The sequence below is a fragment of the Cuculus canorus genome, chromosome 23 (genome assembly GCF_017976375.1).
Source record: "Cuculus canorus isolate bCucCan1 chromosome 23, bCucCan1.pri, whole genome shotgun sequence".
Taxonomy (NCBI): domain Eukaryota; kingdom Metazoa; phylum Chordata; class Aves; order Cuculiformes; family Cuculidae; genus Cuculus; species Cuculus canorus.
The window spans coordinates 7,140,315-7,163,189 of record NC_071423.1 but is presented as its reverse complement, the minus strand read 5'-3'; the positions used below and the strand labels follow the sequence as shown (position 1 = coordinate 7,163,189).

Genomic DNA, 22,875 nt, shown 5'->3' with positions numbered 1-22,875 from the left:
GGCACGTGGACAGACAGACTAGCACCACTTGGAACCCTGATTAAATCTGCACTTTTGCACAGCGCTGACTTTGGCTCTTCTCTACCTCCCCACACAAGTGGGGTCCAGGAAAGCTGAGGAGGGGCTCTTGATCAGGGAGTGCAGGGAAAGGATGAGGAGGAACAGTTTTCAGTTGAAAGAGGGGAGATTGAGACGAGATTTTGGGAAGAAATGTTTTGCTGTGAGGGTGGGGAGGCCCTGGCCCAGGTTGCCCCATCCCTGGAGGGGTTCCAAGCCAGGTTGGATGGGGCTCAGAGCCCCTGATCCAGTGGGGATCCATCACTTTGTTCATTCACGCTGGCAGACCAACACACCCAGCAATACACAATGCAACTAAACATCTGCATGCAAAGACAGAAAACAAATTCTTCATATAATTAAATAGTCTTTATTTTATAAAACATAATACAAAGCATCTACACCATTCACTGGTGGAACATTAGTTGCTATTACACAGTAATTCAAACACAAGTTATCATTTCACACTAGTTCTGCAGTTTCCTTTTCCAGTTTGCTCTAACCACTACGGACTAGCCAGAGGACAGGTCCCAGCACGTGCTCCAATAGCTTAAAAATGATCCTACTTCTTCCTGGGTCTGCAATTCTATGCTGGACCTCACTAGACAGACTACAACACCTCACTCTGAGACATCATTGATAGCTCTAACTGATAAAGCCGTTCCTACTTGCTTTTTTTTTTTCTGGTGCCCTTATTTAACTTCTAAAGCCTCAACACCCATCACACCATGCTACTTCTTCCAGCCAATTTTCCCCCAGTTCAAAGAAGGGGACCACTCAGCCACTAAGTGCACTACCTTTCAAAACATCTTCACACAAGGTGTTTCGTAGATACCTGCAGTCACTGCAGTCGTTATGGGCAGGAATGGGTGTACAGCCCCCACAGAAGGGCTGGGACCATGCATGAAGCTGCACACCAAACCTCACGGGAACTCAGAGTCCAAATCATCAGAAGTGCTCAGAAAACACCTCTTGGTGGGCGAGTGAACAGCAGCACCCAACAGGCTGGTTTCACCTACACTTCTTCAGGACTTGCTGCTAGAAGCCCTTATTCCCTGGTCAGGCCAGCTGCTGAAATGCTTCTGGCTCCACATTTACTGCAATCCTTCCTAGAGAAAAGCCACCAGACATCCTTTCTTCAACTTGGGATTCCACCTGAACAAGAAGCAGCAGGGCTGAGCTTTACACACCTCTCTAGCTTACTCATTTTGACTCCTCCCCGTAGCACCACTGCAGAACACCTTGGGTTCCTGCACTTGTGAGGCAAACCAGATGCGGGGAAGTGCCATGTTCGGGTGACAAAGTAGTGACAATGGGATCATAGTGAGAAGTGCTTCACTCAAAAAGCAATGGCATTTTGCCTTTAGACAGCACAGCTTGACACAGACCACCAAGCATTAAAGGTGGCTTAGTGCTAACGAATGAAAACACCCCACGAGGTAGGCAATACTGTACCCACTGAATAAAGTGGGTAAGCTGAGGCAGAAAGGCTCTTTGACATGCTTGAAAGCAGCAGCAGAGCTGGGAAAGAACCAGCAAGCCCCAAATAGCCCTTGTCATCTGCCTTCAAGGCTTAATAGTCATATCACTGCGCTGTGCTAAATGAGTCAAATGTCCTTTTAAGGACCAGCTCACCCACCAGTCGGCTCCGCTAAGCTGAAGGGCTCTGGGCTCTCCAGGTCTTTGGCTGCGACAGGCAAGGCTCAGAGCAGAGCTGGCACCTGAGCTGCGCTGGAGGCTTGGTGCTGAGGCTCAAAAGAAATCATCATAATGACACCAATAACAAAGGAACAGTGCTTGAGAATACACAGTGAGATAAACACCGGAAGGGGCCAACTGGAGGACAGTTTTTCCCTGCTGGTGGGACCAGATAAGTAACTGCTGAGTTTTTCTCCTGGTCAGGTTCGCACTTTTTTGCTCAAAAAGGCCAGATTCTGTGCCTCTCACTTCTTTATTTATTAGGCCATAAAATAAGTCTCTCTTACCCTACAAATGCTCACTCTTATAAAGTGGCCCATATCTGACCAGCGGGACAGGAGAGAACTCAAAGGGTCAAGGTATCAATTCAGACGAAGGAAAGCCAAGGTTTGGTCTCTGCCTTGAGCAGGGTAGAGGACAGATCTGAAGCTGGGTAGCTCTTCCACCTTAGCCACCAAGCTGAAGATGCAAGTTGGCCACTCTTCAACCAGAAATTCAATCTGTATCTGAGGAAACCCTCTTGTTGAAACTGGCATCTGCGGTCCTGGAGAAAAACATTAATGCTGTTTTCAAGTGGTTTTCAACTCTTTTTTCACAGGGCTCCCAAGATATTTGCCTATAGCACCCTGCTCTCCCCAACCACTGTGGCAGACTCTGGGTTCAGCTGCACTGATCTGGAGCTGGGATGACACTTTCAAGGGCAACAGAAATACACAGCATTCACTACAAAACGGGTTCTGGCCCCTTTTCCCTTTAGAATGCCAAAACTGGCAAGTACAGATTGTTTGCAGCTCGCTGCAGTAAAATACTCTGCATTTACTGTTCTTAATTCTTAAGTTACTTAAGCTTGGGGAAGGTATTTGGCAGCCTCAACATGCTGTTGGGTCTCACTGTATGCCTGCATTTGGGCTGGTAGGAACAGCAGAGGGAATTTTGTCATTCTGCAAGCAAACCAGCACTTGGTCCATCAGCCGGGAACCCATTTACTGGCAAGTCCGGTTAGGGCTTCTCATAAAGCGCTGGTCACTCAAGGAGCTAAAAGCAGTATTTGGGTGGAGTTTTAACAATCAGAGATGAAGAAGAGAGGAAAGTCAGAAGAGCGTTTCACATTGAGGGCTGCATCTTAGGGTGCATTCACAGAGTACCTGGTCCTGCAAGGCGCCAGTGCTGTTAGAGCTTCTGGACACTACTGGAAAATAAGTTATCAATATGTTATTAAATAAGTTATTAAAATGAATTAGAAAGGGTAGGAAACAACAACCTACTTAAAATACTTCTAGAGTCACACTCTAGCTCAACCACCAAAATAGTTTCTCCCAAAGGAAACTTCGGGATAATGAACAAAGTGCAGGTAACAACCATCGTTTTTTTTATGTATATAGCACCTCTCAAGTAAAGATCTGAAAGTGCATAACACGGATGGAACAGCTCCATCACCCCCAAATCACAGATGGGGAAATGAGGCACAGAATTAGAGCTACGTGACTTGCCCAAGGTCACGTAACGAGTTGGTGGAAGAGCCAGGAATCCCAACGCTGACAAAACACTAGGACATGCTTCTTCCTAACAGTATGAAGTCACTCTAGCTGTCACAGAACACTGAACATGAAGATCTAGTGTTATTTTCTCCTCTCTTCTGAGATTCTACCCATGCTGAAGGAGTTAAATACTAGCATCACTATTTACACCTGCACTGCTGGACTCATTAGGTTTAGTCGGTAAAATTAGCCCTTCTTTCGCTCATATAATTTAGCGTATGCTTACATACGCACAGAGACAGCATCTGCCAGGCCAAACACTGCAGATCAAATGATCCATGGTATAGCTCCATGGGTTACAGTGGAGTTATGCCAGGGATAAATTCAGCTCCAGAATTGCTAACGTGTTGGCTCCTCTCCCGACAGTGGCATCTCAGGCATGATCCCCTCCTTGCCAGACTGCGGACTCGAGGAAGTCTTTACTCAGCATCCAGTCAGTGGTTTTTCATATGTCCATTAGTTTTCAAACAGAACTCATCATTCCTCCGACTCCTCCAAGCGTGGTATTTCTTCATGCTCTTCCTCCTAGCAAAGCGACAGATGCTGACCATGAAAACCCAGGAGACAGCGTACATGATGACACCACCCAGCTTAATGTACCACCTGGGTTTGGGAGAAGCAAGTTCACAGTACATTAGCCAAGCCCCTACTCCAATCCGCACCCCAGTGAAGAGGACCACGAAGAAGAAATCCACCACATCGCCTGTGAAACTCTGGTAACACCCCATCTCCTTCAGGAACCAGCGGGCCTGCAGCAGCGGGTTAGTGATCTCACTACCAAAGATGACAGCATTGACCTCCGCAGCTGACTCCCCGAGTGCCAGTGATGCTGTGATGCCCAAAATGCTCACCAGATGGTGGGCCAGCATCAGGGCACCCTCCGTCTGGAAGTACACACACCAACAAAGGTCGAAGAGGAAGTAGCCCAAGCTAAGGCACAGCCCATGTACCTGGAGAGTTGTGTTCGGTGATCCTGAAACATAAAGACACCAGGCAGAGTTTTAAAGCATGAAGGGAAAAAGCAGGCAGGATCAAGACAAGGAAGGGGTATTCACCTTCAGCACCGGCAGGCTGTATTAGTTTGTACTGATCACAGCTCAGCTGGAGAAGTCAGAAATTCACAATACGATGGTTGTTATCCTAACATCTGCACACGCGTAACAGCCACACGTGATCTCACATTATGCCAGATCACAGCTGAGGAGGACCCTTACACTGGCAACATACAGCATGAGTTTCTCTTTTTCTCTAGCACTTCCCATCACGAAGCATCTCAGACATCGTAACAATCATCATTCTCCATGTGGGCTGGATACTCAGGTGGTAGGAGGATCCCAGTTTGTGCCATCACCCACTGGAGGACCTGGGACCACAACTGTTATCACTTACCTGGGTGACTCAAAGGCCAGGGACCATCGATAAAGCCGATGTAAGCAGAGAGGCAAGTAGCAAGGATGCCATGGGTCAGCGTCACCAGCCTGCAGCTCCATTCGTAATTCCGGTGTCTGTAGCGATGGCAGAACCAAGCGTAGAGAGAGAGCCAGGCAAGCAGGCTGCAGGCCACCCGCAGGGGCAGGGGGAACAGCATCCTGTCACAGGAATGGAAGGACAAAACGGATCAGAAGGTCTTGCCTTCGGCAGCGTTAACATAACCCAGTGCTGCATTAATAGAATCACTAAAGTTGGAAAAGAACTCTTAAGTTCAAACAGCCCAACATCATTGAGCACTCAGGGAAGAGCATCAGAAGAAGTTGAGTCATGTCCTGGGATACACGAGTTTCCAGTTGTGTAATGCCAAAAGTGCCCCTGGTCCTGCTGGTGCCCGCTGACCAGGGCGCTGCGGAGCACCGAAGGATCACACCTGACAAAGAGTCGGGGTTGCAACGCCCAACCTTCCGGTTTGGCCTGTCGCAAGTATCACCAGGAATGACTTCAGAGCCTGTGTAAACAAAACCATTACAGGATAATGGGTCTCAGGAACATGAGGAGATGAAAAGGATGTGATTAACTGCTCTGACCAGGGGTTTCCATCGACAGCCCTAGTACTCGAGGTCTAGATGCACTCAGAGTCAGGGCAGATAAGGCAGGAAGAATGTTGATGTGACAAAAGGGATTGCCCAGCTGGAGAAGGCCAGTAGAAGGAAAAGGTAAGACCTTTTAAACATTTTAAGGTGTTTTACACACCTGTGAATAAGATATTTCTCCATCCCCTGGAAAGAAAGCAGGGGGCTATCTTCCAATGGCACTTCAAAGCTCAACATTGTCATCAGCATATACAATAAATCTGAAGTCTGTCACAAAAAAAAAAAACCAAAACCCAAGACTGTGTCTGTAACTCTTTATATTAAACAAATTAAGCAAAACAACTCTGATCACTTTTCAACAGTTCCCTTCCGAGCTGACCCACAGCTACACATGCTCCTGCTGGTGTCCAAAGCAATTCTACAGGGCTTGTCCTGAAAGGCTGTTGAGGATCTCCATCGGTTTTGCTTTCACATCATCTACCGGAAAAAAAAATGGGCTCCTTTGAGCACCAATTGGATCTCTGGGAGATAAGTCTGGTGAACAGGGTGCTCAAGCACAGGGATGTTTTTATCAGCTAAACACTGCTCCACAGACAAAGCACTGTGGGCTGGCGCAGTGCCTGGATATGAACTCACTGTTCTCTTTTGCACACCAACATTTTCCGACTGACAGTAGGAAAAGGTCTTTATTTGAACCCACGTCCACTCGTCCCAAGTGAAGCAATCAAACTGAGCCCTGTCTCACTGTGGCAGGTCACCATATGCTCTATACCCGCCTCTTTGTCTGTCTCCTTCCACTGTTGGTTCCCAACTTACAGGGTTGGTCTCATTTGTTTTGTGTCAGACCTCATATTGTGCCCATGAATTATCCCGGTCCCCACACACTGAATGAGCAATATCCTTTAGAAACAGCAGTAATTATATTATCATTTGTGCCACCAGTAGCAATGGGGTCATGAACAAAGGCAGGCTAAAATCGTAGACCAGAACAGCCCTGCTCTCCATAAAGATCAGAGCTCAAAAAGCCAGCCAGGCTCCTCCAGCAAAACACCGTTATCTCCTGTCTCTACAAATGAGAAGATGGATGGGCTCAGAGAGCCAAAACAACGTGCCCAAAACCAGAGACACCTCCTGCCAGCCAACCTGAGCCTGCCAGCAGCCTTCCTGGCCCCTCTTCCTCAGGGATGCCTCCTCCCCTTCCCATCCCGGATACCCTCCTTCCCCACACCCCCAGGATGCCTCCCTACTTCCACTCTCTTGGGCTGTTCTCTTCTCCCCCATCTCCTCCCGGGGATGCTGTCTTTCCCAGCCCTCTCCGGGATGCCCCCTTCCCACCCGGGGATGCTCTGTTCTCCCCACCTTCCCCGGGATGGCTCTTTCCCATCCCCTACCCTGGGATGCTGTCTTACCCAGCTCCCTCCAGGATGCCCCCTTCTCCCCCCGGCCCCGAATGCCTCCTCCCTTCCTACCCCGGGATGCTCCCTTCTCCCTCCCACCCCCTGGAATACCCGCATCCTACCCCGGGATGCTCCCTTCTGCCTCCTTCCCGGGATGCTGTCTTTCCCTCCCCCGTCCCCCTTCCGCCCCTCCTCTCCCCCCGCAGCCGCTTTGCGGGTACCCGTTCCCCGCATCCCCTCGCACCCACCTGCGGGGCCGGCCCGGCCCGGCTCCTCCGCCGCCCGGGAAGAGAAGCCGAGAAGAGGAAGCGCTGGCAGCGACCGAGGGGCACCTGCTGGCGGGGAGGAGGGACGGCAGCATCCCTCCCGCTCCCAGGAGCTGCGGGGAGGAGGGATGCTCTGCAGGGAGGAACTCCTTCCCGCTCACAGAACGAGAGGCGGGCGATGTTCTGCATCCCTCCCGCACCTGGGGACCTCCGGGCTGCTCCGACCCGCAGGGGTGAGCTCGTTTTTTTGCTCGGAGGCATCGCCTCTGCCCCAGGATCCCAGGGCCGCTCTGACCGCAGGGATGCAGGAGGCTCTAGAAGGAAGGACCCCTGTTCCCGCTCACAGAACGAGAAGAGGCTGCTGTTCCGCATCCCTCCTGCGCCAGGGAACCTCCTCTCTGCTCTGACCCGCAGGGAAGAACCCCGCTCCTGCTCAGAACAAGAGGCAGCTGCTGTTCCTCATCCCTCCTGCACCCGGGGGGCTCCAACGCGCAGGAATGCGGGATGCTCTGTCAGGGAGTGACTCCTTCCTGCTCAGAGAACAAGAGACAGGTGATGTTCTGCATCCTTCCTGCACATGGAAACCTCCTCTCTGCTCCGACCCACAGGGATGAACTCTGTTCCTGCTTATAGAGCAAGAGGCAGGTGCTGTTCTGCATCCTTCCAGGACCTAAGGAGCTCAAGGACTGCTCCAACCCACAGGGATGCAGGATGCTCTGGCTGGGAACAGAGTTCATGGTTCCCCTGGACTCGCTTTAACAGATCCATGTCCTTCCTGTGCTGAGTACTCCAGAGCTGAACACAGGTCTCACGACCACAGAGAGACCATAGCCCTGCAGGCATGTGAGCATCTCCCACTGCCATAAGTGCATTAGTATAGAGGCACTTAAGTTGGGTCCCAATGAAACCATCTCACAGGCAGGAGATCCCCTCTGTTTCTCTCTCACACCTAGGCAGTGTGAAGCAACTCTTCCACAGCGCTTGCAAAGCTGTCTGTGCAGCGACAGCTCGGAGGCAGCATCATCCCCCATGGGACACAGCATCGCAGCACTGTGCAGAGCACGCGGCTCTGGGAGGAGCGCGCACAGCCCTGCCCAAACCTTCTCATCCACTGCTGAGGCAGCAGTTGAAGCCCAGCAACTTCTTCTCCCTGCAAGCATCCAGTGCTCAACCACATCTCTTCTCTCTCCTCTCTTCACCTACAGCCACAGAGCAGCAAAATCCAGAGCTCCACAGAACACTTAAAGTAGCTGACACATTTATTGAACCCCTGCAGGGATGGAGACTCCACCACTGCCCTGGGCAGCCTCTGCCAGGGCTTCACCCCTCTGCCAGTAAAGATATTTTTCCTAATACCCAATCTGAACCTCCCCTGGTGCAACGATGCCATTTCCTCTTATTCTATCACTTGTTCCTTGGCAGAAGAGCCCAGCACCCACCTCACCACAACCTCCTTTCCAGGAGCTGTAGAGAGTGATGAGGTCTCCCTTCAGCCTTCTGTTCTCCAGACTAAACAGCCTCAGGGCCCCGAGATCAGTGTTGACAGACAAAGTCAGAGAGCTAAGGACCCCCCCAGCACAGAAACTGAGCTGCAAGGAAGAACAACAACGACAATGATCACAGAAGGACCCTCTGAAAGTCCTAACAAGACAAGGATCCTTTAATGTCCGAGGTGGAATATAGAGAAGGAATTGTGGGGTGTTTTTTGTTCTAGATCATACAATGAGCAAAACTTGCATCTAGGAAGACACAAGGTAGCGAGTTAAATCCTCTCTCTGTGGATCATACCAGAAGTCAGGTGCAGTTCACACTTTCCTGTTCACTTTGTGCAGAGTCAGCGGTTTGAACGGGCCGGCCGAGTGGCGCTGGCTCAGTTTGCCTGCAGACAGGAACCTCTGCCAACAGTTGTTTGCACGCTGCTACCCATCTCAGTACAGCTCCACCTTCCCTCAGTGGTACCTCCTTTCCCCTTATCCTCATTCTGTACCTATTCTAACAAGAGCTTACAGCACTGAAGGGTCACAGACCATATCAGCTTGCCAACACTGGGGAACTTCTTGTCCAAACCCAAACTACAGATACAGCAGAACTGGAAATACACAGGACTCCAATAGCTTTCTGCAGTGATAGGCCGAGATTGATGCTCATTTTTTGCAGCTGTAAAAGCCCTCAAGGGTATTTGCCAGATAAAAATCAGGCACCTCTATTAAATATTACATTCTTTGAAGTGCTAACAACTAATAAATCCAATAGGACAATGAGGGAAGAGCCAGATGCTTTTCTAGCACCACACTAGATGGTTTGATAATGGAAGGATCCTTAAACAAGACTTGGTAGATGGCCACCTGAGGGCACTTACTTCGCTTCAAATCCCACAGGGTGACTACCATCAGTTCTGGTTTGCACGTGAGCAGGCTGGGTGCACCGCATTACTGTCCCTCAGCTGCAGGAAGAGGGCTTTCTCAATGGAAGCCAAACACAGGCCCACCTCCACTCCAGACAGCAGAGTCTTGGCCCAGCAGCAGCAGGTTCTCAGCTGGAAACAGGCACGCAGCAGTGGTTTAGGACATCTCCTAACACCAAAGGTATTCTGATGCTTTCAATTGCTTCTCCAAAGCCAGTGTCAGCAAACCACCTTGCAACCCAAGCCTCCTGAACTGGTCATTGCTAGGATGAAATGCAGCAGCAGAGAGGCATTGGTGTTACAGACAAAGAAGAGGCAACCTGGGACGTGCCACAACCAGAATTTCACAGTTACCCTGTGACCCATCAAGGGCAAACGCCTCAGTTTAATGGCCCGTTCTTCCCTTCAACACTGCCCGTGACTCATCGGTAATGCAGGTTATGGGTACATTAGTCACAAACCTGAGCTTCAGCTGACCCTCATCTCTCCTTCACACCTTAAGCCTGAGCTCCAGAGCACATGGCTCTGTCTGTGCTTGTTCCCCACCAGCACACTCCTTCCTGAAGTGAGAAGCAGAGCTTTGCCAGGGACTACCAGCCTTAGACTACCCTCAAGATGGTTCTCCTCAGCATTAAATTCAGTTGCTTCCTGAAGACCCAGAACAAAAGAACATTACAGCAATTGCTTCTTTTTAAGACATAGCATAACTTTATTAGAAGTCCCATCACTCATTGGAGTTTTTGGAAGAGCACAGGCTGTAGCAAGGCTTCATACCTCAGGAGGCCAGCCCTCCAGAGCCACGCTGGCCGCTGCCTCCTGTTTTCCTAAACAGATTAGCTTGCCTGGATTCACAGCTGCAACGCATGCAGAAGGCATGTCAAAAGTTAGGTTATTTCATGTCATTTTTAATCTCTCCAGCCACCTTATTCTCACCCCCAGCCAAGGCAAATATCTGCCCCAAACACGGACAGAGTTAGTGAGATAAGAAGCACAGAGAAGCTACCAAGGCTGCACCCCTACTATTCCCACTGCTCTCCTTCCCCGCTGCAGTGGGGGTGACACCTCACTTGAACAAACACCATACAAGCTGTTTCAGGAGCTCTTTGGTTCCATAAAGAAGAGCCTCTTAGCAAGGTCTTCGAAAGCAAGAAGGAAAGGCAACCAGCCTGGCTAAGCCCGAGAGCAAACACAAGGCCATTTGTTGCTCAGCTGTTAGCGATGCTTTTATGGGAGAGTAAGTCTGAACTGCAGCCTTAAACAGAGTGAAATTCATATTAAACCCCAGGGGAAATGTCAGAGAGGTAAAGAAAATAAGAGAACTAGTCCATACTCTGAGACTCGCTGGTATGGAGCAGACGTTGCACTGAGATCCACGTAAACATTACTTTCACTCCTGAAAATAAATCACTTTTTAGACTCATTAGCCATTCATTCAGCTCCAGTGGCTTAGAAACGAGCCAACCCCAGAACAGAAGGAGCATCCAGACAGGGCTGCTCTTTACCATCTCTCGCCCACAAAACGCCTGATGGTTTAAGGCAATCCAAGGCCAGGTGGACACTCGCTCATGGAGTTCATTGGCACAAGCCTAATTCTTGACACTTGTTTGCCAGGGAGTTTGCAAGGATCTGAGTCAACCACAGTGAGGTCACATTATTCCGAGATCAGGATCTCCTTGAATTCAAGTATTAAAAAAAGAAATGTATCAGTAAAAACAATGAGGTAGAATAGCGCCTCACCTCAAATACCATCACTTCACATGCTCAACGGACAACTCTGCCATACCCCTGCATCTTGTTCAGAGGCCTTCATCCAAGTGTGTTGTCCAGCTCCAGGATTAAAGGAGAGGGAGGCTCAGTAAATCTCTGATAGGTCACACCCCTGCCCGGTCCCACTGGCAGGAGATGGGATTGTTCAGATTTGACTTTCTGGCTCTACATTGTAAATGAATTCACCCTGCAAATGGCTTACAGAACATGCGGACTGTGCCATTACTGGCTGCAGATGGACTAGGTCTGGCATCGCCATCCTCCTCGAGACAGCATCAGCGCTGGAGAAGCCAGAGAACTGGGATTCAGCAGACATGCCAGCTTCCTCAGATTTCCACTCAAACCCCTCTCCTGTCAGTTTTCCCATGTTCCTAGCACCGATCCATCTCCTCGGTGGTTACAGACCCACTGCCAGTGCCAGAAAGTCAATTCCACATCACTTGTAGGAGTTCTTTGCACAGGAATGGCTTTAGCAGCCAGGACCCAAGCGCAAGGGATGGTCATCCACAACCGGTTAACGAGCTGCCAAGCGCCCATTAGTTTCCACAGGCGCATTTGTACTCCTCCGGCTTGTCCAGGAATGATATTTTTTCAACATTTTCCTCCTGATGAAGCGGCAGATTTCAACCATGAACCCCAAAGAAACCATGTACATGGCCAGGCCTCCAGCCTTGAGGAGCCAGCTGGGATCAGGGGATGTCACCATCGCATACAATATCAGAGCTCCTCCCCCAATCCTCAGCACTAAGAAGAGGAACACAAAGAAGAAATCCACCACCTCTCCCAGGGAAGTGTAGTAACGTCCCATTTCCCGTAGAAACCAGCGGGTCTGGAGCAGTGGGTTGGTGATCTCACTAACAAATACAATAGCATTGACTTCCGTAGCAGACTTCCCAAGCCCAAGCACCATGATCATGCCACAGATGCTCAGCGTGTGGTGGAACAGCATCAGATCCCCTTCTGTCTGGAAATAGAGGCACCAGCCCAGGTCAAAGATAAAGTAACCCAAGGTCAGGGACAGCACGTGGATCTGAAGAGGTGTGTTTGGTGAACCTGAAATGAAAGATGTACATAAGCCTAGGGTCTTAAATAAGACATTCTTCCACAATACGGAGCAATACAGCTTGTGAGTACGGCTCTTTCCTTCTCAGTTTCCCGCCTTATTCTATGGGCCAAGCACAAGGCTGGAAGCTTGGATGCCTGGTTCTGCCTTGCCTTCACATTTCAGCTTGCTCAGAAGACCCAGGCAGACCATCCCATCTCCTGCCAAGCTGCTTTTTCCCTCCACTCTTTTAGAAAGCAGGGATAGAAAGGCTGACCCCCATCAACAGAACTAGTTGAGATTTAATGACGGAAAACATCAAACAAAACCCTATGCCCATATGCATGGAGTTATTACACCCCAAGAACTGCGAACAGCACTTCATCTACTTTCAACACATCGCTCTGCCTAATGCTGCAATAAACTCCAGCTGCCAGCCTGAAAACTTTCAATATGTACAGGGATTAAACAAACAGAATTAATTATTAAGAGTAAGAAGTAGCAAGGGCTGAAGAAGAATGATGGAATCGCAGAATCATAGAATGGTTCAGGTTGGAAAGGACCTTAAAACTCATCCAGTTCCACCCCCCCTGCCATGGGCAGGGACACCTCCCACTGGGATCAGGTTGCTCAAGACCCCATCCAACCTGGCCTTGAAAAGAAAGGAGCAAAGGATTTCAACAAGTTCTGCCTCAAACCCGTACACATAAGAGAAGAGACAGTAAAAGCAAGCAGACCCCACTCCACCTGCAAGAGAGCCAGAGGTTTCCACCTTGGATGACAAGCACATGTGTCAGGGTGAGACTCCAAACATACCTGCATGGGTCAGAGGCCAGGGGCCATCCAAGAGGGCGACGTAACCAGAGAGGCAGGTGACAACCACCCCGTGCAGCAGGGTGACCAAGCGGCAGCTCCACTCATAGGACTGGTGCTGGTTCCAGTAACAGAAGCAGGCGTACAGGCACAGCCAGACAAGGAGGCTGCAGGTCACCTCCAGAACAACGGAAACCATCCTGCTGAACACAGTGTGATGATGTAGTGAGCACAGCAGCCCTCTCAGCAATGGGGGTTCATCCAGACCATCTGCTTCCCTATCCACCCCACCCCTGGAAAACACACACACACAAATCCCAAAACAACCAACCAACCCCAAAACACCAACATACATGAGCAGAACAAACCAAACAACCCCACCAAAACGTGCCCTGTGAGCACGATGCTCTTGCTATTGCCCGACAAGCATTGCCAACACATCAAACGTATTTGGGGAAAACCGAGACCACAGCACCCCGAGAGCCAAAGAGACTCAGCCCTCCCCAATCGCCCCTCATCCTGCTTGGGAAGCAGAGCATTCCGGGGAGGAGGGGGGAAGCCAGGACACCCCAGCATGGGTGGGATGGGAGGGAGCTGGGACATCCCCAAGGAGAGGATGCCAGAAGCGGGGAGAGAGCCAGACACCCCCTGGATGGGGGATGCCAGAAAGGGAAGGGGACTCTGGGACTGAGAATGGGGAGCTGGGACACACCTAAAGGAGGGGGATGCCAGGATGGAGTGAAGGGGGGGGCGCTGGGACACCCTCCAAGGGGTGGATGCTGGGACTTGGTGGGAACCCGAAGGGGTCAGGGTGAGCCAGGACCCCATCCTGGGGAGAGGAATGCTGGGATGGAGGATGGGGAACCCGGGCATCCCCGAAGGGGAGGATGGTGGGACGGGACAGAGGAGCTGGGACACCCCCCCGAGGGTGGGGGGAGAAAGACAAGACAGCGAGAGGGAGCCGGGACACACCCGAAAGGGAAAGAGGCGGCAGGACGGGTCAGGGGGAGCCGGGACAGCCCCTGGATGGGACGCGCTGGAACGGAACGGCAGGAGCCGGGGCAGCCCTGGAGGAAGGGGATGCGGGAGCGGAGCAGAGCGGGAGCTGAAACACCCCCCACTCCACACCCACCGCCCGGAGCGGAGCCCGAGAGGCCTTTATCTGCCCGCCCCCCCTCCGCCCCCGCCGGGGCGGTCCTGGCCGGGAAAGGGCTCTCCCGCCCCCTCCCCAGCTCCGCTGCATCCCGGGGGATGGAGCATCGGCCGCGTTCGCCCCTGCGGGGGGAAACGGGGACGGGGGGAGAGCGGGAAAAGGCAGCGGGCGGGAAGGAGGGGGACGGGGGGCTGAGTGCGTCCCTCCCTCCGGCTCAGCTTTAACTTGGCTGAGCGGCTTTCTTCCTGGTGGAGAATAAAGCTGATCCGGCACAACGGGAGGCGCTTTTGTCTTTTTTGTTGTTGTTTGCTTTAAAAAGCCACCCTGGAGTCCTCTTTGGAGTTTTTTTTTACCTGTTTTGAACGCAGAGTGCGGAGGGGGGGGGGTGGGGGCTGGGGGCGCCCAGGCCTGTGCCACCCCGCCAGGGAGGGAGCGGCGAGAGCAGCCCGGGGTGCGGGAGCCCAGAGCCGGGCAGAGGGGTGGGATGCACGGGGAGCTGTGACACACAACACGCAGCACTGGATGAGCGAGCGAGGGGCTGAGCTGGGGCTGAGCAGCCGGGCCGGGCGCGGGCTGTGCTCCCTCCGGGCCCTGGCGGTGCGCTCCCTGTCAGGGCCGTGTCATTTCTGCGGATTCAACTCCCTTTATAAACTGTCTGAAGGAGATGCTGTGGGCCAAACAACCCAGACCTTCCCTCCAGCCAAAGAGCTCCACGCTGGGACTGATAATGTCACTCAGAGCATCAGAGAAGCCTCTCGGACCTGCTGTGTGTGCTGCACTCCGTCAGAGGGTTCTCTCTGTTCTAAAACTCTGGTAACACATTCGAATATGCTTGGAGTTAGATTGTAGATTACAGGTTGCTCTTTTACTTGAACTAAAACTTCCCGATTTTCTCCTTTTCCCAGCATTTTGAATGGCTTTACATTGGAAAGAGGAAGATTTAGACTAGACGTTAGGAAGAAATTCTTCACAATGAGGGTGGGGAGGCCCTGGCCCAGGGTGCCCAGAGCAGGGGTGGCTGCCCCATCCCTGGAGGGGTTCCAGGCCAGGTTGGATGGGGTTTGGAGCCCCTGATCCAGTGGGAGATGTTCCTGCCCATGGCAGGGGTGGAACTGGGCTTTGAGGTCCCTTCCAACCCAGGTCATCCTATGATTCTATGGTTTTGGCTCTGCTCTGAAGCAAGCCCAGAGGGTGTGTGGGCAGGGACACCCCAGCACAGGGAACAGGGGTTCCATTGCCGCTCGGGCTCCGGTCCCTGCTGGCTCAAGCTGCTGGGATCCATAAAAGCGAGCCTGAATTACAGTTTAGCCACTGGAGCACTAGGATCTATTCTTATTCTACATGGAAGGTAAGTCCCAAGGCTGTGGGCATCACAAATGATGAGGACACTTATTGGGATCAATTGGACATTTAGAAGTGCTCAAGGACTCCCCTCAGGCCATAGGGAAAACAGGGAAGGGTGAGGACCAGAGTATTATTCTCCCAGCTTGTGCTTGCTCTCCTCACAGGTGGAAAGCAGAGGAAGAAAGAAAGGGGGAGGATCAATAAAAGAAATTAAATACCAACAACAAATTGTTAATTTTCCAGCCCTTCTCAGTCTTACTTGAACTCAAGCACTGTTAAACATCATGGATGTATCAGGTACCCTGTGTCTACCTGGCCTGAGTGCTCACTTAGAGCTCTGGAGTTGCTACTGGAAAAGGCATTAATAGGAGTACAAATCCTATACACATTCTACGTCTGCCAGCAGAGAGGAAACTCAGAGGTGTTTGTCCATTTGATATTCTGAGGATGCCAGTTCAGTCATCTCTGGCTGAGAAGAGCAGGAACCTGAGAGAGAGCGGTCTATCTACAGAGTGACCATACCATCCATAGGCATACCCTGATTTGATATTGAACCTGGGTAGGACCTGGCTGACTTCTCCAGAGAGCTGGTGAATGACCAGACCACAGATAAAAACCAAAGATGAATGGGTTTGCACCCCTTGTACTCACAAGCTATAGGGATTGGACCCACAGAGGCGGTTTTAGGCAGGAACTCAGCTGAAGCTGGCTCTTTGCTTCCTCCTGCAGGTCACGTCACTGATCCTGGAGTCCTAACGGTGGAGGAGTAGAGGAGCTTTTCTCCTCAAGAAGCAGGGACAGGGAGCATCGAGGCTGTCCAGGCACAAAGGCCACTTCAATAGCAGCTCAGGACATTGAGGAGCTTCAGTGAGTTCTTATAGGAGCTGTGAGGCACGTCTGCTCATGAGCAATTGCTCCCCGTGTTGTTTATCTATGGCTGTGGGAGGTGACTCTTAGTCTTGGAAAGCTGGAATTTCCTGCTCTATATTTTTAATCCCTTAGATCCTCCTGTGAGACTGGAAGTATTTGTAGAAGATGGGAATAAAGACCTTTCCCTTCCAACTGTATCTTTTTGAGAAATAAAACCCCACTAGTGTTTGTTTTCCTATTTGGGACCAGCCTATCAATGAACCAGAGGGACCTGTTTCTGTGTTTATAAACTTTTCCATGGAGATCAGCTCTCAGGATGTGTTTGCACAACACCTGGCACAGCTTGGCTTTGATCTCAGCTGCAATGCTAATGTGCAGATACCGTTATTCAGCGTTTAAGACATTTGGAATTCCCATCCCAGCTTTCAGAAATGATATTCCAAAACGCATGCAAGTGCTGCTTCTGTAGGAGCAAATTACTTAGAGGGATTTCTGACAATTAAATGAATTGTCCTAGTCAGGTAAGATCTGATTTTGATCTTGATCTATCCTCTCTATACTATAAGGATCACATAATCGTTTAGGTTGAAAAAGGCCTTTAAGACCATTAAGTCATAGAATCACAAATTGGTTTGGGTTGGAAGGGACCTTAAAGCCCCTCCGGTTACACTCCCCTGCCATGGGCAGGACACCACCCACTGCATCAGGTTGCTTAAAGCCCCATCCAGCCTGGCTTGATCCCTTCCAACCCAAACCATTCCATTGTTTCATGATTCTCTATGTGAGTGCATTCACTTCTGGAGATCTTCCTAGTCCTAGAGTTGGGCAGTGATCGTGCCGGCTTTTCCAGCAGGACAGAGCCCACATCAGAGGGGAGCTGAGTATTCATTGCCCTGTGCCTGCAAAGCTTGCCTGAGCTCACTTTGGGAGCCCAGCATTCCAAGCAATCCCGAGGAGGCAAAAGGCAGGGTGGAGTTTACACAGGGAGGGTGTGCTGGCATCATCCACCCCTGCGCTGACCCGGCGAGCAACTACCCAAGCTTAAACGCAGTCGTTGTAGCACGGTTGTTTTATAAACTGCTGCAGCGTCATTCCCTGAGCTGGAGGGAATTTGGTTTGTCCTGAAGAATCCTGTGATTAAAGCACATCATTGAATCACAGAACCACCTGAGTTGGAAGGGACCCACAAGGATCATTGAGTGCAACTCCTACAAAATGCCATTGTGTTCATCCTGTCACTCTAGCTTAGAAGACAGTTTGGGCAAGGAGGTCCTTAAGGAACCGGAAGGAATCTGCCAAGAAAACCCACCCGTGGAACCATCCCAACGCTGTCACAACTCCGCTTTAGAACTGTTCTATTACAATAACCCATTTCACATCTCTAAATATAGTTGGAAAGCAACGGGGAACGAGGCCTCAAATCAACCCTTCAAGCATGTAAGGAAGTTTAAGTGATGGCAGAAAAAAGGGCTGCAGCCATCAGGAGAGTTCGATTAATACTTCCCAGCCATGTTTCTTGCTTTCCCAACATAAAATGTGTTTTAAGTCACAACAGATTTTGTTGAAAAAAAAGGGTTTCATTTAATTTTAATGTTTTCACTGAAAAACAGATACGATGAAAGTGTTTTAGTTAGAGGTAAGTGAATCGGGGGTGAGGGGGAATCCAGGAAAATACAGTTTCTTCCTTTTTTGTCTTAGAACATTTTGAAAAACCTTATTCAGTATTTTTTTAAAAGTAGTATTTTTTCTTAATTTCCATTTCTCAAAAAGTGTTACTGTATCTTTTCCCGTCCTCTCTCATTATTATCTATGTCTTCTTCTATAACAAATCCTCACTCAAAGCAACAAACTGGGTTCTATGTACAATGTGCATACAGGGCTCAAGACTTTGTGTGAAGGCAGCTGATAACCTCTTAAGGTGAAACTCCCTGTAGCAATGATTCATCACACAGGATCGGATGAGGAGGATAAGAAACAACAAATCCAATATTTTCTTTTTTCCCCAGAAGTGACCAAGGGTAATTTTTACTTTAAAAAAAAACCTCACATTTACCTAAAAAAAAAAAAAAGCCATCAGAAAAAAAAAAAGACTACTACTCAAAAATGTCTATTTACAATCTGTGAACCAGATACTCATTTACTGCATTAATTACTTGTACCCATAGACAACCTGACCAGGAATTTGCATTACTCAAATCTACTTTTAACACAATTAAATATCTATGTCTTTTCAAGTGGAGAGTTGCAAAGTAACAACAATATCCCTGGTGACGGGCTGCGAAAGATGAAGTCTCCTACACTTTGGCGTCTTGTGAATTTAAGAAACGCTTGCACGCACAAACCTCGAGGTTCACACCTGAGCAAAACAACTCATCCTCCCGGGAAGAGAAGAGCATGCTGCAGAGAAGAGGCCGGCTACATCCCATACAAGTCAAGACAGACCAGAATACATGCACACCTCTACTGCGGAGAGGCTGGATTCGTTTGGTATCGGATAAAAACCAAAGGAGGAATACAAGAAAGAAGGGAAGGTCAAGCCTAATCCCATCAAATCAACACAAACTGGTGTTGTGTTCGATGGAGTCAGAGGTTCACCCAAGGGTTTCGAACAGTGACATCCTCCAGCAGGGCAGCTGTGAGCAATAACAAGACCTGGACACGAATTTTGCAAAAGACAACAAAATTTTTTTTTAAAGGAAAAAAATAAGAAGGTTCTAAAATACTTAATTAAAAAAAAAAAAGAAAGAATAAAAAGGAAAGAAAATGCACCTTTAGAAAAAGAGCAGAATGACTCAAAGCAAAGCGAGTTTGGTGGTGGGTAAAGCACAGTGCCATCGACCTTGGTCTAGTGAAAACCAAGGCTCACATCTCAACATCGTGGTGAAATGAACTGGGTAACCTCGGCTCAGTTTGGGGGTTTGTGGTGTGTGCGTGACAGTAACAGCATGATAGACCCTTCCCGTGGGAAGCTCTGAAGTGAGTGAGGGGAAAAAAGAGGGTCCTGACACAGAAATCCTTCCAGATTAGCGATTGCCGGGCAATCCAGCATGAATGCAGAGAGTTGCAGGCAGAGGGCAGTGTTTCATGCTAATAGTGCTAAGCAAGGGCTGGTTCTTGTAGTGAACGCCTGGAAGAGGGTTAAAATGTCACTGTTGGCATGGAGAATCCTTGGGGAAGGTCAGCTGCAGTTTGAGTCCCTGGAGAGTTCTGCTGCTATGGATTCCCTTAAACAAGATCTTCACTTGGCAGCGTTTTAAAGGCACTGGAACGCCAGATGTTGCCGCAAGCGTTGTTCCTAGAGAAGCTGGTCCATAGCTGGAAGTCAGAGCTCCTTTTCACACATGATGGAGGAGTCATCTCAGTGGAGGTAGGTAGGTTGATTCCATCGGTACCAAGATCTGTTAGCAACACAGGAAATAAGAGTTACAATTCCTGCATTGTTAACAGTTTCCTATTCAAACAAAAATTATTATTATTCAGTTTGGAAGGTTGATTCAACTTGGCAGCTGGCAAATGAGCCTTTGCTCCTATAGGAAGCTCATAGCAACACCCCTGGTCTTTCTAAGCAATGCCTTCCACTGTGCTATGATTTCACCTCCTACCCAGCTGTTGGGCTTCTTCCGCGTAAAAAGAGGTCTGATTCACCACACAGGATGATCCTGACTCAGACAGCCCAGCAGCTACAGGTAACAAACACCCTCTGCCCTCTGCTGCCTTCCTACTAACAGCATCCTTCACGTGTGTGCAACGTGTAGCCGAAACTGCAGAGAGGCCCGAGCAGCGCAGGCTGTGGCAGAGGCACAGTCAGTAAGGGCTCGGAGCCCGTGTGCCCGGCCTTCATGGCATCTAAAGACAGCGTAGAGGAAAACCTTTGCTCTTGTTTCATCTTCACTGTGGAACAGTCACTCTGCAACAGAGCTCTCTGGGTGGCACTGCAGGAGAGAGAACTGGCTTGGAGGGGGCAAAATAAACCTTCCTCTGCTTCCTCCTCACAAGGAGTCAGTTTAGGACAGTTCTTATGGCCACTGTTTCTATTTTTAGGCTGAGGGGGGTTTTTTTTCTCTTTTTTTTTTTTCAACTTGCACAGGCTTTTAGGCAAAACTTAATTTACTATCTGCCTTCGAGCAGAAAAATAGCCGTATCTCAAGAAGATGTGAAGCTTCATGTAAGAACATGCCACCACGTAGCTCCACATTGCTGGAGTCTCTAAGGGCTTGCACATCCTTCTCTAAGGTCTCACTGCTTTCTCCCAAGCCCTCCAATGCCCTTGATGAGGAACAAGCCACGGAGCCCCGCTGCCTTACCCTGAAGAGTTGAAACCGGACGAGTTCATTGCAGCTTTGGAGTTGCTCTGGGCTGTGCCGGGGCTGCTGGCATGGAGTGCACTGCCAGGGGACGAGGGCCTGCTGGAATTCCCTGGGGAACACGATGATGTTACTGTGTAGCAGAGAAAGCAGAATAAGACTAGGATCTCCTTTTCCTGCTAAGGACAGCCCAAACTTCCTCCATATCTCGTACCCATCCTGGTGTCCATCCCATTCACTGCGAGGCAGAACCTGTTCCCCAGCCACGGAGAAGGTGGGGGGTCCCCAGGACCTCCAGGACTCTCTAGTGCTTGGTGTCTATCACTGCGAATCGTGCTTCTCAAAGGAGATCTGACAATGTTCTGCTGAAGAAATGTAGTAACCAACCCCTAGGCACTGTGCCTGGCTCCCAAGCCTAAACACTCCAGGAGCATTTGCCTACGATTGTCCTGGGAATGGTACCATGCCCAGGAAGCTTTCCATGTCTTGGTTCTAGCCAAGTGAAAGACTCAACTGTTCTTATCCCTTGTACACTAGTTATGTGGGGGTACTTTCCCTGACCAAACCCAAGGGTCTTATTGACCTGTAAATGTGACCTAGAAACCAAGTAGTCAGAGAGCAAGAGCAGAGGAAGGAGGGAAGGAATGGTGAACAAGGCAGGTTTCTCAAGGCTTACCAGTCCCAGGCATGGTGCTGTGCACTGGATTGACGGAGAGGGGCCCCAAGGACCCTGAGGTAGAGACCTAGAGAGAAACAGAGGCAAACCATTAGTAGTTAGCACTAGGAGTGTATAGGTCACAAAATGCCACTCCTTTCACATTCACTTTAAAGTGTGCTGGCTCCTAGACAGACCTCTTATCTACATCTGAGGCTCCCACAGATATTTATAGTCATTTTGTAGCGTAGAAGCACCATTCCTGCATCCAGGGCCATGGAGGGAAACCAGAATGAGTATTACAAAGGCTTGACTTCTCTACATATGTCTAAACTTACGGATTAGCTATGGAAAAGCCTGAAGTTATCCAACAGAAACAAAAAATTCCAGAAGCCCCAAGATCCAATTGGTGGGAGCTGCTGCCCTTTGAATGTATCAGAGGGGATATTTTCAGTCTAAAACTTCCCAGCTCAATCTGGTCTTGGCCACAAAGAATCCCTTTTCCTTTACAGACTTTTTGATGAGTGAGAACTCTCAGGTGACAATTAGTAACTTGGTGGCTGCAATCAAAGCAAGCCTAGGGCATTTGTTGTCCAGCCGTGATACTTTAACTACAGGCAGCATGTAAGGATGACTGATGAGCAAAGGCACCGTTTGTACAACACATCCACAGGAAAATTATTCACCAAAGCTGCTGCTTTAAAACTCCACGGCTTGCAAGCAGCATCGGTGTTGTGACTGTAACGCAAACGTTGTGCAATAAGTGACCCGACTTCTTGTGGTGCTTCACGGTCTTCTGATGGATAATTCCAAACTCCAGAGGATTTCAAGACAAAATATTGCTTGTGTATACGTATTTTCCTTCCTATTCACTTGTGCTCCAGCACTAACACCACTATAGGGAGGTTACTGCCACTTTTATATAGAGAAACAACTAAACCACTATTAACTAGCAGAAATAAAATAGTAGCTTGTTATCCACAGGAGGCATTGGCAGTCGGACAACTTTCGACAACTTTCACCACAGTTTCTTGAAATTATGTGCCAAAATGTGACTGTACACCACAAGAGAAAGACAATTAGCACTAACAAAGTGTGTTCCGCATTTCTGTAAACCAACAAACTGATATAAATGGTCACCGCTAGGCTTCAGAGTTCACAACTTAAACTGACATGAGTGGATGTAGTTCTCATTCCATGCAATGCTGATTCCTCCCTCCCCCGTCAGATTTGCAAAGCTATTATTCATCAATCTTAGGGTGAAAAACATTGGGATAGCACCCCTATTTGGATAAATTATCCTACAATTAAACTGGCTTTCTAGGAAACTTGTACTTTCTTTCTGTTGTTTTCATTGATAGAATAAAAATAAATGTTCTGTAAATGTAAGCATGAGACTCCATTCAAGTTGGGATGTGGTGTGTGTGTTCAGCTGCCTCTCTGCATGCTTCTGCAGGTGTAGTTCCCCACTGGACTGTGCAGTTGGATTGCAAGCGACTCAGGGATGAGGGTGCCCAAGGAAATGTCCTGTTTCCTTTTCCAG

At 49.5% G+C, this 22,875-nt stretch overlaps 3 protein-coding genes across 8 annotated transcripts in view; all 3 read right to left on the bottom strand.

Annotated features, from left to right (window-relative positions):
- Nucleotides 1-466: 466 nt before the first annotated feature.
- On the bottom strand, nucleotides 467-11,250 carry LOC104067176 (TLC domain-containing protein 5). 3 transcript variants are annotated; one of them, XM_054087194.1, is made up of 3 exons: nucleotides 11,122-11,250; nucleotides 4,683-4,882; nucleotides 467-4,266 (listed from the first exon to the last, which is right to left on the bottom strand). In XM_054087194.1, exons 2-3 carry the CDS (start codon nucleotides 4,879-4,881, stop codon nucleotides 3,728-3,730), a joined length of 738 nt encoding a protein of 245 aa, XP_053943169.1. In that variant the 5' UTR covers nucleotide 4,882; nucleotides 11,122-11,250; the 3' UTR covers nucleotides 467-3,727. The 3 variants fall into 3 exon arrangements, with proteins under 3 accessions (XP_053943169.1, XP_053943167.1, XP_053943168.1); XM_054087192.1 differs by lacking the exon at nucleotides 11,122-11,250 and adding an exon at nucleotides 6,963-7,069; XM_054087193.1 differs by lacking the exon at nucleotides 11,122-11,250 and adding an exon at nucleotides 5,478-6,487.
- A 415-nt stretch (nucleotides 11,251-11,665) lies between these two features.
- TLCD5 (TLC domain containing 5) lies at nucleotides 11,666-16,375 on the bottom strand. Of its 2 annotated transcripts, none has more exons than XM_054087195.1 (3): nucleotides 16,155-16,375; nucleotides 13,010-13,209; nucleotides 11,666-12,204 (listed from the first exon to the last, which is right to left on the bottom strand). In XM_054087195.1, the coding sequence occupies exons 2-3, from the start codon at nucleotides 13,203-13,205 to the stop codon at nucleotides 11,666-11,668; spliced, it is 735 nt and encodes a 244-aa protein (XP_053943170.1). In that variant the 5' UTR covers nucleotides 13,206-13,209; nucleotides 16,155-16,375. The 2 variants fall into 2 exon arrangements, with proteins under 2 accessions (XP_053943170.1, XP_009568204.2); XM_009569909.2 differs by having other exon boundaries at nucleotides 13,010-13,206.
- Nucleotides 16,376-17,951: 1,576 nt separating this feature from the next.
- POU2F3 (POU class 2 homeobox 3) overlaps nucleotides 17,952-22,875 on the bottom strand; it is a 45,403-nt gene continuing 40,479 nt past the window's right edge. For 2 of the 3 annotated variants that reach the window (XM_054087187.1, XM_009569887.2), the window contains 3 exons: nucleotides 21,354-21,420; nucleotides 20,678-20,810; nucleotides 17,952-19,771 (listed from right to left, as the gene is read on the bottom strand). In XM_054087187.1, coding sequence (XP_053943162.1) covers nucleotides 19,732-19,771; nucleotides 20,678-20,810; nucleotides 21,354-21,420 — 240 coding nt within the window. In that variant the 3' untranslated portion in view covers nucleotides 17,952-19,731. The remainder of the gene's footprint in view (nucleotides 19,772-20,677; nucleotides 20,811-21,353; nucleotides 21,421-22,875) is intronic. The other variant, XM_054087188.1, reaches the window with a different exon arrangement.

What these genes read in the sequence shown, in the direction of transcription:
- LOC104067176 (XM_054087193.1), bottom strand. Translation starts at nt 5,566, where the DNA reads ATGCTGATGACAATGTTGAGCTTTGAAGTGCCATTGGAAGATAGCCCC. An exon ending in GAGAAATATCTTATTCACAG is followed by an intron (nt 4,883 to 5,477) that starts GTGTGTAAAACA and finishes TTCCTGTGACAG; the next exon opens with GATGCTGTTCCCCCTGCCCC. An exon ending in CTGGCCTTTGAGTCACCCAG is followed by an intron (nt 4,267 to 4,682) that starts GTAAGTGATAAC and finishes TTTATGTTTCAG; the next exon opens with GATCACCGAACACAACTCTC.
- TLCD5 (XM_054087195.1), bottom strand. Translation starts at nt 13,205, where the DNA reads ATGGTTTCCGTTGTTCTGGAGGTGACCTGCAGCCTCCTTGTCTGGCTG. An exon ending in CTGGCCTCTGACCCATGCAG is followed by an intron (nt 12,205 to 13,009) that starts GTATGTTTGGAG and finishes CTTTCATTTCAG; the next exon opens with GTTCACCAAACACACCTCTT.